The sequence below is a fragment of the Oncorhynchus mykiss genome, chromosome 12 (assembly GCF_013265735.2).
Source record: "Oncorhynchus mykiss isolate Arlee chromosome 12, USDA_OmykA_1.1, whole genome shotgun sequence".
Lineage (NCBI taxonomy): Eukaryota > Metazoa > Chordata > Actinopteri > Salmoniformes > Salmonidae > Oncorhynchus > Oncorhynchus mykiss.
The window spans coordinates 21,773,961-21,785,364 of record NC_048576.1 but is presented as its reverse complement, the minus strand read 5'-3'; the positions used below and the strand labels follow the sequence as shown (position 1 = coordinate 21,785,364).

Sequence of the window (11,404 nt, the reverse complement as noted above, 5' to 3'; positions counted from 1 at the left end):
ACAGCCAAGACAATGCAGGAGTGGCTTTGGGACAGCTCTCTGAATGTCCTTGAGTGGCCCAGCCAGAGCCCGGACTCTAACCCGATTGAACATCTCTGGAGAGACCTGAAAATAGATGTGCAGCCACACTCCCCATCCAACCTGACAGAGCTTGAGAGGATCTGCAGAGAAGAATGGGAGAAACTCCCCAAGAAGATTTGAGGCTGTAATCGCTGCCAAAGGTGCTTCAACAAAGTACTGGGTAAAGGGTCTGAATTCTTATGTAAATGTGATAGTGTATTTTTTATATATTTCTTTGTTGCAATAATGCCATGGTAATAATTTATTAAACATTATAAAGAATAGAAAGAGAAAATAGGGTGGCTATATGTGAGGCTACTCGCTATATGCTGTAGGCCTAAAAGGTGCCTTCAGTGAGAATTTGGGCTAAAACAATGGTATGTAGAACAATCTAGGCAATGCATGAACATGGCAAGGTTGAAAGAGAGACAAGGGGTCAGCAATTATATACCCAGGCCACCCAAAGATGACGTGAAGATCATTCTACAAATAACTGGCAGTAGCCTGGAGACCGGCCTGGAGTAGTTTTTCTTAGTACCAAATCATTATAGCAAGAGGACCTTGAAGACAGGATAACATACAGTAGATAGCAAAGGAGCTGTTTACCCGAGAAGTTGGAGAGTTTGCTAGAAATAAAATGAGCTCATGATAAAAAAAATGTCAAAAACACTTGTGAACATACAGCTCTATTTTATGTACCATAGATAGTTTATTAGTTCATTTCCCAGTGGAATTTCCAGCTTCACATACTGGAAAATGTCTGTCTGGAAGCATTTTAATTTAATGATTGCTGCACCAGCAGGTGTCTCAAGATAAAAAATATAAAAATATAAAAATATATATATAATTTATTCTGAATCCATTATGGTTGTGTTTATCGTCTGTCAGTTGAACACATTCAGATTTTAACTGTTTTGACCGGGTTTATATTATTTATGGCTTTCAAGATACTTAAATGACTTAATTCTAATTTTGTAAACATACTGTAGGTGGGCATTAAATGTGATATGGATTATTACATTTATTTCAGTAAATGTAACACTGTAATCTTACATTTTCTCAATTGTATGCCGTAAGCTAATAACCGTCATGTCTGTTGTACAGTTCCCTCCGTAATTATTGGGACGGTGAAGCATTTTTTCTTCTTTTGGCTCTAAATCAAACAAGGACTATGAGTTTAAAGTGCAGACTGTCAGCTTTAATTTGAGGGTATTTTCAATCATATCGGATGGACTGTTTAGAAAATACAACACTTTGTGTACATAGTCCCCCCATTTAAGGGTAGCAAATGTACTGGGACAAATTAACTTACAGTACCAGTCAAAAGTCAGGACACACCTATTTTTACTATTTTCTACATTGTAGAATAATAGTGAAGACATCAAAACTATGAAATAACACATACAGTTGAAGTCGGAAGTTTACATACACCTTAGCCAAATACATTTAAACTCAGTTTTTCACAATTCCTGACATTTAATCCTAGTAAAAATTCTGTCTTAGGTCAGTTGGATCACCACTTTATTTTAGAATGTGAAATGTCAGAATAATAGTAGCGAGAATAATTTATTTATTTTATCACATTCCCAGTGGGTCAGAAGCTTACATACACTCAATTAGTATTTGGTAGCATTGCCTTTAAATTGTTTAACTTGGGTCAAACGTTTCGGGTAGACTTCCACAAGCTTCTCACAATAAGTTGGGTGAATTTTGGCCTATTCCTCGTGACAGAGCTGGTGTAACTGAGTCAGGTTTGTAGGCCTCCTTGCTCACACACGCTTTTTCAGTTCTGCCCACAAATTTTCTATAGGTACGAGGTCAGGTCTTTGTGATGGCCACTCCAATACCCTGACTTTGTTGTCCTTAAGCCATTTTGCCACAACTTTGGAAGTATGCTTGGGGTCATTGTACATTTCGAAGACCCATTTGCGACCAAGCTTTAACTTCCTGACTGATGTCTTGAGATGTTGCTTCAATATATCTACATCATTTTCCTCCTCATGACGCCATCTATTTTGTGAAGTGCACCAGTCCCTCTTGCAGTAAAGCACCCCCATAACATGATGCTGCCACCCCCGTGCTTAAAGGTTGGGATGGTGTTCTTCGGCTTGCAAGCCTCCCCATTTTTCCTCCAAGCATAACGATGGTCATTATGGCCAAACAGTTCTGTTTTTGCTTCATCAGACCAGAGGACACTTCTCCAAAAAGTACAATCTTAGTCTCCATGTGCAGTTGCAGACAGTAGTCTGGCTTTTTTATGGTGGTTTTGGAGCAGCGGCTTCTTCCTTGCTGAGCAGCCTTTCAGGTTATGTCGATATAGGACTTGTTTTACTGTGAATATATATATTTTTGTACCTGTTTCCTCCAGCATCTTCACAAGGTCCTTTGCTGTTTTTCTGGGATTGATTTGCACTTTTCCACCAGTGCCTCCTTCCTGATATGACAGTTGCATGGTCCCATGGTGTTTATACTTGCGTACTATTGTTTGAACAGATGAACGTGGTACCTTCAGGCATTTGGAAATTGCTCCCAAGGATGAACCAGGCTTGTGGAGGTCTACAATTTTCTTTCTGAGGTCTTGGCTGATTTTTTTGGATATTCCCATGATGTCAAGCAAAGAGGCACTGCGTTTGAAGGTAGGACTTGAAATGCATCCACAGGTACACCTCCAATTGACTCAAAGTATGTCAATTAGCCAAGAAGCTTCTAAAGCCATGACATCCTTTTCTGGAATTCCAAGCTGTTTAAAGGCACAGTCAACTTAGTGTATGTAAACTTCTGACCCATTTGAATTGTGATACAGTGAATTATAAGTGAAAAAATCTGTCTAAACAATTGTTGGAAAAATTACTTGTCATACACAAAGTAGATGTCATAACCGACGTGCCAAAACTATAGTTTGTTAAGAAGAAATTTGTGGAGTGGTTGAAAAATGAGTTTCAATTACTCCAACCTAAGTGTATGTAAACTTCCGACTTCAACTGTATGGAATCATGTAGTAACCAAAAAAGTGTTAAACAAATCAAAATATATTTTAGATTCTTCAAAGTAGTCCCCCTTTGCCTTGATGACAGCTTTGCACACTCTTGGCATTCTCTCAACTAGCTTCACCTGGAATGCTTTTCCAACCGCCTTGACGGAGTTCCCACATATCCTGAGCACTTGTTGGCTGCTTTTCCTTCACTCTGCGGTCCAACTCATCCCAAACCATCTCAGTTGGGTTGAGGTCAAAAATTGGGGAGGCCAGGTCATCTGATGCAGCACTCAATTACTCTCCTTTGTCAAAATGCACAGAAATACACTTTCAACATCAAATATTAGAATAGATCATAGTCTTGGTAAGATATGTCTTAGTGATAAGGTCTTTCACTGTGATATGTAGTGTATGTGTATCTCAAAATGTCAGGTTCTCTTAGCAAACATCCTAATGGCAATCATCGTACTGCTGGGATCAGGCATAATAGCCGGTTACTTCTATAAGAGGTCAGCTGAAGGTGGGAAATTAATTCCTCAGACATTCAACATGCATAGCAATGAAGAGGAACAAGGAAGGAATCAGAGATACAAATCAATGCGACTCTGAGCAGGTATAGAGGCGGTCCCAGTGCACATTTTTATGCTATAAGATATCACTGCACGGTTCATGGAGATCTATATTTAGCCAGCCAATCTGATTGGCCGTTTGCATGTTTATGATCTTAGGTCATCAAAGTGTAGTAGTTCAGCCTTTTATAACAGGGGGCTACTCATTTCGTATACAAGGATTCAGTTGTTATCATTCAATTAGTTCAGAGAGGGATTGGCAGTGAACATCAGTTTGGAGCCAAATTAAGCAAATTGAGATGATCTATTCAACAATTATGTGAATGGATATTAAACAGCGGCCTGACTTGTGTCTTTATACCAAAGGACCAGAAGCTCAAGAGGCAGCAGGAACAAGAGGCAAGTGAGCGAAAGTTGCCTACCTCTCTCTGGTTTCTCCAACCAGGCCTGTGAAATAATGGATGAGAATACGATGGCAGTCTGTGTCCAACAGACACCTGCTGAAGAGGAGGACAGGGTGCAGAAGGAAGGGGAGGGGGACAGGGAGGGTGGTTGGGTGTGGACCCCCTAATGGATCAGGCAGGTACCCCTAATGGACTAGCAGGTACCCCAGAGGTGTGAGAGGAGCAGGACGAATAGATGTGTTGTGGAATGATGCCCTTTCTCTTTCCTTTTCAAATGCTGTTTTTGAACACAGCATGTAAAAACTAAAATGTGTGGAGGCTCAAATAATGGGAATGGTACAGAAAAAGGTCTCAGGACAGCAGCAGGCTGACTTCACACAATGAAGAGTTGTAGGAGCAATGGAAGATGTATCTACACAGAGTTTAATTATGGTTATTCAGTGGTATAGGCTGTATGTTGAATAAATGCTAGTAGTGGCCTACAGTATTAGGTAAATGGTTACTTTTTGTGCCTGTGATTTTGACAAAATTATACTTTCTTAATCAAACATCCCATCGCATTATATTTTATATAATTTTCCAGTATCTCCACTAATGTCTGGGCTGATATGACAGTTGTCATGTCACACAATCAGATATTTAGAAAATTCAAATAACAGTACTACTTGAAATGAGACACAGCATTTGCAGATTTCTTCCATAGTTAGTTTGCACTTAATTTATAATCCACATTTATTTAGCTATAGCCTAATGTCTGGTATATATTATATTATGTATATTTATGAGAGTTAGGTTGTCCCTGATGAGCACTCATTCAAAACAGGTGTTCCAGAGATGGTTTATAAGGTTGCTATGTGCTTTGATTGGTTGTCCTCGGTCTAAAACTATTCAGAACACGGGATTGTACTGCCCTCTTGTGATGAGTAGGGATATGACAGAATAAGTAGGACGGGCAGCGCACGGACACGCATGCGGTAGCGGATCGGCTCGCGATATTCTGTACATACCGCTTTGACGTAACCACGCGGAAAGGCGGGGGACCGTCGCTTCCGCGCGCGACCGACCGCATTCTCAAGTCAAGATGGACGAAAAGTTGATATTGTCCGTTTTTAATTTTCCTGAGCTGTATAATACAACTTTGCCAGATTACCGCAATGGTGAGACAAGATCCCTTGCTTGGCGGAGAATCAGCGCGTTGACAGCTCTTCCAGGTAAGCTATGGTGTTTCTACAAATCATCAAGTTGCGTTGATGCAAATGTTTGTGCTAATCTTAGCGAGCTAGCTAGTTTTAAGCAATCTGACTTGTTTGTCGAAATGGGGCAAGTTTAGAAATTATGGCGTTTGTTGTATTTTATACATTTTTATCACGTGAATAGCATCTGTATACGGTGAGTTTTAATGGTACATCGCCGCAAGAACCGCGTGAATCATATTTACGTCAATGGGGAGGCAGACGAATTCGTGAGCGCAGCGCAGACTGCAGACACCGCGGCACGAGGGGAAAAATGTTCCGTGTTCCCCACCCGCGCAATGAGCCACGAGTAGATTGGCCTCGCATCTTCCACGCATTAATTAAATTAACTAACAAATGCCATCAAATGGAGAACACTGCACTTGTTTTTTTTTATTTTTATAATTTACCGACCAACTCAATGGTAGAGCCTCACATTTACAGTTTATAAGTAGGAACCCGATTAGGTTCCATCTATGAGGGAGTTATTTATTACACGCTGGCCGGGGTTGGCCCGGACAATGGCCGGTCACATCATCGTGCGAAAGCGGGGTCGGCTTGGTCATGTTTTCAACAGGGTACATAGTCCAGAAACATATTTTCCATCAAATGTTTAATTCGTTTTCGTTGCTTAGGCAGATAACGCGTTTTTATCCAAAGCAATAACTTTTGCACGGGAAAACACAATCCTACTATACTCACGTCCATTTTTTTTGCCGACTTTGCAGTCGGACAGAGCGAGGCACGTACCTCACACCCGGGAGGCAGCCCTGACGCCCCGGTGAGATTAATCGAGCCCCCTTATTGGGATGGAGAGATGTGTTCAATCACCTGAATGCTCCCGTTTTTTTCTGACTCATTGGCCAAAAATACATTGTTAATCATACTAGCTACTTGTAAATATTTGTTTCCATCCATTTAGTCAAATATTCTCCATGTTTAGCTTGTTCAATATGAAATGCATCAAATTAAGTCTTGAGTATGATGAATCCATATTGCATAATTGATATCATTGATTTATCCATTTTAGCTGAAGAGTGCAAAAGGAAATGGAAGAATCTAAGAGACCGATACTTCAAGGAAGTACGACAGGAGAAAAGGAGTAAGGAGGAGACAGGGGAGCGCACCACCAGTCGATGGAAATACAGACAACTTCTGAACTTTCTTCAACCATTCATTAAACCTAGAAATGGCAATGCAGACCATGACAACCAGGAAAGCCCTGATACAATCAATAAAAGCACACAGAGTGAGCTCAAACCTGTCAAAACACTCAACACAGCCCTGGTAAACAACATGAAAACCCCTACAACCCAGGTTGGGACCATGTCGCAGCTAGCCTTTGTGACCCAGCTGTCCCCAGCGCAACAAGGCACCCAGATGGCCCAGCTGGCTTTCCTGGCCAAGCTACCACCAGGTGCCCAAATATCCCCAGCGCCCCAGCCATCCTCAGCTCCCCAGCTATCAACATACACAACCAGGAAGAGGCCTCAGACACGACAAGAGTCCCCTGCTTCACCATGTTCCTCAAGCACTCCTGCCAAGCTCTCCACAAAGAACAGGAGGCTGCTGGCCAAAGAGAAAGATCACAGATCAGATTCCATGATCCCTAACCGACAGTGTGACGAGGATGAGATGTTTCTTCTCAGCTTCGTTCCTGCCTTGAAGAGGCTAGCTCCACAAAAAAGATGTGAGACCAAAATTAAGATCCAACAGATAATGTATGAGGCAGAGTTTAGTGTAGATCAGCCATTGACTGTCAAAGACCCACTGGTGACAGTGTCCAATGAACTGCCAGAGCCCGTGCCTCAAGAAGACCAAGGGCCAGAGTCACAAGAAGAGCCAGAGACATAACTCATTCATTTTTGTAGGGTCTACAGGGGTTGTTCTCAGTGGAAGTTCTAATGTTTTTTTGGACCTAAAGTATTTTTTTGTAAAATATATTTCTCTCCTAAAACATGAAGAGCCAAGTTATTCATCTGTTTTTAGAATAATATTGAGAGATACTTTTATATTTTTCACAAGAGTTGATTAACAACCAAATCAATTATTTTTAATAGATCTTAAAGCATTTTCTGTTATGAATGCAAGTTAACCCAATTGAAAATACAATGGGCTGTTATGTTTCTTTGAATGGCATTAAATGGTTGCAGCCTGATTAGAGAAACATTGACTACCCATACGAAGGTGTTTGCTTCATATCCTACTGAGAGGACTTGAAACAGTCTATTACAGATGCTTATGCTATTTTTAATAATCAATTTTTTATATTCAACTTTTTATTAGTAAAAATCAATTAGTGAGGGAGCACATCAAATAACAGCTTCTGTTACTAATGACATTCATCTTGATAGTTGTCAGGTTGAAGAAATCAAAATCTTCTACACCTTTTGCACATCCCAAGTTCTTTATTATATATGCATTAGAATTCTACATTTCCATTTGTACTAAATAATAGTCTTACTAGTGGCAGACAATGACTATCCTTCAACCAAAAATAGCTCCTTTAATTGTAAGCTTATTTTCTGAAACATGAGAAATAGTTAACAAAATAGCTCCTATGGCAACAGAGGACATACCAGTTAATTATTCAATAACTTAAACCCATATCAATACTGCTCCTTTGGACTATTCCCTTGCTGACACCACACAATGTCCTACTTACTGTATTGTTAAAATGGCTGCATACTGGTAATGTTACTCAAAAGGCAATTGTGTCAACAATTTAAAAGTCTATCGCCAATTATGCATCTCTTCCCGAATTGATATTCAGTTCAGAAACAGGTCATACTGCTCATAATCTACATCCATACAAACACAGAGGGTGATACCTTACATTTACTGATTTGCCATTTTTTTCTTTTAAAATCTGGTTCTATATTGCCAGCCAAGGAAACTTTGTCTATTAAACACACCATTGATGGAAATGAAGAGGTAGGGCCATTTTAAGACTTCTGTAGGATTCATAGTACAGATGTAATCAAACAGTTTAATCTCAATTACTGAAAATAAACCAACAGCAAGTTCAGAGGACAATACTTAGAATGTGGAAAAGTACAAAATCAAACAAGTATCTGGAAACAGAGTATTAAGAACTGTCCAAATTGAGCCTTAGTCCTGGCCGCCCAGACATTTATGTGATTAGTAGCCAAAACACAATCACCAGAGCCACAATTAGAAAGAGTTGGGACAAGAACTGTTCATCCATGTGCTGGGGGGTCCCAGGGGCAGCTGTGTGGGGTAACCAGTGGAGAATGAATTAATGCTTTTCAAGGTAGAGGGGGCCATTCACAATACATTTTTGATGAAACATTGTTACAATACACAATGCTCAACCTACACAGCTAAAGTACCTGGGTGTGGTCTTCCATCATTGATGTTAAAAGCTGTAGAGAAAATGCCAAATGGAAAGGCACCAATGCCAAAAGACATCTGGAATCCTCCGTCTCCAAAGCCGAACCCCTGAAATCCCTGTGATGGGAAGAGAACCTTACAATAACATTGCACCAACCCAGGGTTATAACATGACTATTCCATATGTACAAAAAACTTGACTTTAACAGGTGTTTCGAGGGAGAGATGATGTGACGCAATCGCTAGTGCTATAAGTTTCGTCATTCTCAAGGGATCAAATAGAGCTCTTCAGGCAGCGCTTAATAGGTCCCAGTGAGAAAGTTAATTCTGCTAATGAATTCAGCTATGGGCGGGTTCACTACAGCATCCCGTGTCATAGTTTCATCATGAATGGGTAGTGCAATACAGCAGCCAACATTGCAAACACAAGTGATACACAGTAGAACTATCTGTATTGAGCTTTGCTAACATCCTTGCTAAATAATTGTGCACAGTCTGAAAAGTGAGAGTAATGGCTTGGTGATAGTGGTTGTATTACACAGTACTTACACGATTTTCTGGCTCTGGCCTCTGTCCTTGTGGTCGAGGAGGCGTTCGCTCCCTAACAATGAGAGACAAGTTGTTGACAACAGTAGTTTGGGATGTGGAATTCAGAGTAATAACTGAGGATTGTATGCAAACTGAGCTCCCTGCTTTCATGTTGAGTACATCAACCCACCGTGGGTCCTGCTGGCCTGTGCTTCCCCTGCCATATAGTGGGATGACTTTGTCTCGACTGATGCCTGCCTTGCACACTGGACACACTTGTCTGTTAGGTCTGGTCTCTAACCACTGCATAAACATGGGGGGGGGGGGTTAAGATTGCATGATATATTCAGAGTAGCAGTAAAACATCCATTGGTAAAGGGTCAGGTGGCAGCTGATGACAGTGGTTGTGTAAAATAAATGACGTATCAATTGACTTACCTGATGTAAACAGGGCCAACTAGGTGATAAAAGGAATGTAAAGGATGGGAGAGAGAATATATATTCAATTACTATATTGAATTATGTGCACAATACCCTCTCCTAAGTACCAGATAAGGAAGAATGTCCCTCAATCAATCACAAATACAGAACAGTCTCACGACAAGAGGGTGTTTACCAAAAGAGATGCCCACACAGACTGATCACCGCATCCTTGGAGGTGTCCAGGCAGATGTTGCATTCGAAGGTGCTGTCCTGATTGCCACCCTCCCCAGCAGCAGTCGAGCTGCTGGGGTTCTCAGTGGCGGTCGAGACAGTGGCTGGTGGAGGGGCAGGACTAGCCATTGTTTCCGCAGATCAGGAGGTAAAGTGGGGTGATGTATCTAGCCGCCCCCTTGCTTGTAGATTAGTATGTGTAAATTAATCCAAACAGATGAGAATTGAGATATGCCAAAGTCAAACTTGCGTTATGATTTACACTAAATGTTGCTTAACAATACTCCAGTGGCGTTAGAAAAGTTACCACATTAACTAACGTAGCAGCTAGATCCAGTATGCTAACGTTGCGCGTTTCTAGAATAAATGTTGCTACTAGTTTAGCGAGCTATCGGCGTAACATCAAATCACATAATTGACTACCTCCTTGCGTTTTTCAAACAAATCTTCGGTGTCGTGGGTACAGATATCTAGATAGAAAGCCACCTATTCGTTCAAGTTTCAGCTGATATCATCACTATAGTTAGCATCTAGAAGTTGTTTGGTGATTACTTGTGTATCTGCTGCTACGCCGATTGGTTACCAATGGCCGTGTTCGAGGCTCAAAACCGTAATGTATCATGGGTAAATTGTGTCTGACTGATTTACAAATAATATTAATTTCCTACATTGTAGTTTATTTCCCACCTCAATTGGAATGTGGCAAAAGCGATTACATGATATGATAAATATGATTAAAGATGACCAATTCAGAAATCGCTCCGGCATTTCCTAGTTGCTAAAATTCGAATAGTTCGTCTAATTTCAGTTTATGTGACAAAACAAGCAAGTATAGTGTAGAGAATACTTGTACCATCTAAACCGCTGTGAATGATCTTTTCCATAACCCCAAATATTATATTTTCAACTGTTTGAAGCTGGTGAACAAAACGTAAAAACGGGAAACACAGATCTATCATTCAGACTTGCTTTCAATGAGAATGACAGATTTATAACTCACATTTCCATGTGAATTTAGTCAGATCCCCAAAAAGATACATAAAGCAGGTAGTTCAATGGTAAATCTCGTCCTAAACTGTGCTTTTTGCCGTTAACAAGGCGACCCAAAAACACCAAAGGTGGCTGTGTTCAAGAGCATCAAAATAACTGCAGGGAGGCTGCCAACGGACTAATCTACAAATCACCTTGCATCATAAATAAAGACTAATTATCATTGGTAGATCAGTCAGTCACATTTTACCCATGATACATTGCGGTTTTGATCCTCTCGAACAACCGAGGTATAGTAAGAACTGGAGACTGCATCCAAGATGTTTTGGGGGAGTTTTTTTTATTTTTTTATTTTTATGCATTACACAAACATTGTACAAAACAATGTACAGATATCACACATAACAAAAACAATACAAATAATAAATACATCCAGAGAGACACAAAAAAAGTATATTATGCTATAGATAAGTTACATTTTGACATACTGTAGACACTTCTTTAATACTTTTGTCATTATATATTTTTGTTGTGTTATATAACATTTGAAATAAATTAGGAAATGTTTTAAAATATCACATTTGGTAATGCTCATAGGTTTATTTTATTTGTTTTATTTCACCTTTATTTAACCAGGTA

The 11,404-nt window shown here is 40.2% G+C and overlaps 2 protein-coding genes across 3 annotated transcripts; one reads left to right on the top strand and one right to left on the bottom strand.

The window, feature by feature from the left end:
- Positions 1 to 4,916: 4,916 nt before the first annotated feature.
- Positions 4,917 to 7,496, top strand: LOC110537191. Its single transcript, XM_021623040.2, has 2 exons — positions 4,917 to 5,218; positions 6,270 to 7,496. The coding sequence occupies exons 1-2, from the start codon at positions 5,089 to 5,091 to the stop codon at positions 7,091 to 7,093; spliced, it is 954 nt and encodes a 317-aa protein (XP_021478715.1). The 5' UTR covers positions 4,917 to 5,088; the 3' UTR covers positions 7,094 to 7,496.
- A 136-nt stretch (positions 7,497 to 7,632) lies between these two features.
- On the bottom strand, positions 7,633 to 10,931 carry LOC110537192 (E3 ubiquitin-protein ligase RNF185). Of its 2 annotated transcripts, XM_036937198.1 has the most exons (7): positions 10,776 to 10,931; positions 9,738 to 9,957; positions 9,560 to 9,578; positions 9,312 to 9,424; positions 9,143 to 9,194; positions 8,593 to 8,710; positions 7,633 to 8,470 (listed from the first exon to the last, which is right to left on the bottom strand). In XM_036937198.1, exons 2-7 carry the CDS (start codon positions 9,902 to 9,904, stop codon positions 8,373 to 8,375), a joined length of 567 nt encoding a protein of 188 aa, XP_036793093.1. In that variant the 5' UTR covers positions 9,905 to 9,957; positions 10,776 to 10,931; the 3' UTR covers positions 7,633 to 8,372. The 2 variants fall into 2 exon arrangements, with proteins under 2 accessions (XP_036793093.1, XP_036793094.1); XM_036937199.1 differs by having other exon boundaries at positions 8,580 to 8,710; positions 9,738 to 10,925.
- Between the last annotated feature and the right edge of the window lie 473 nt (positions 10,932 to 11,404).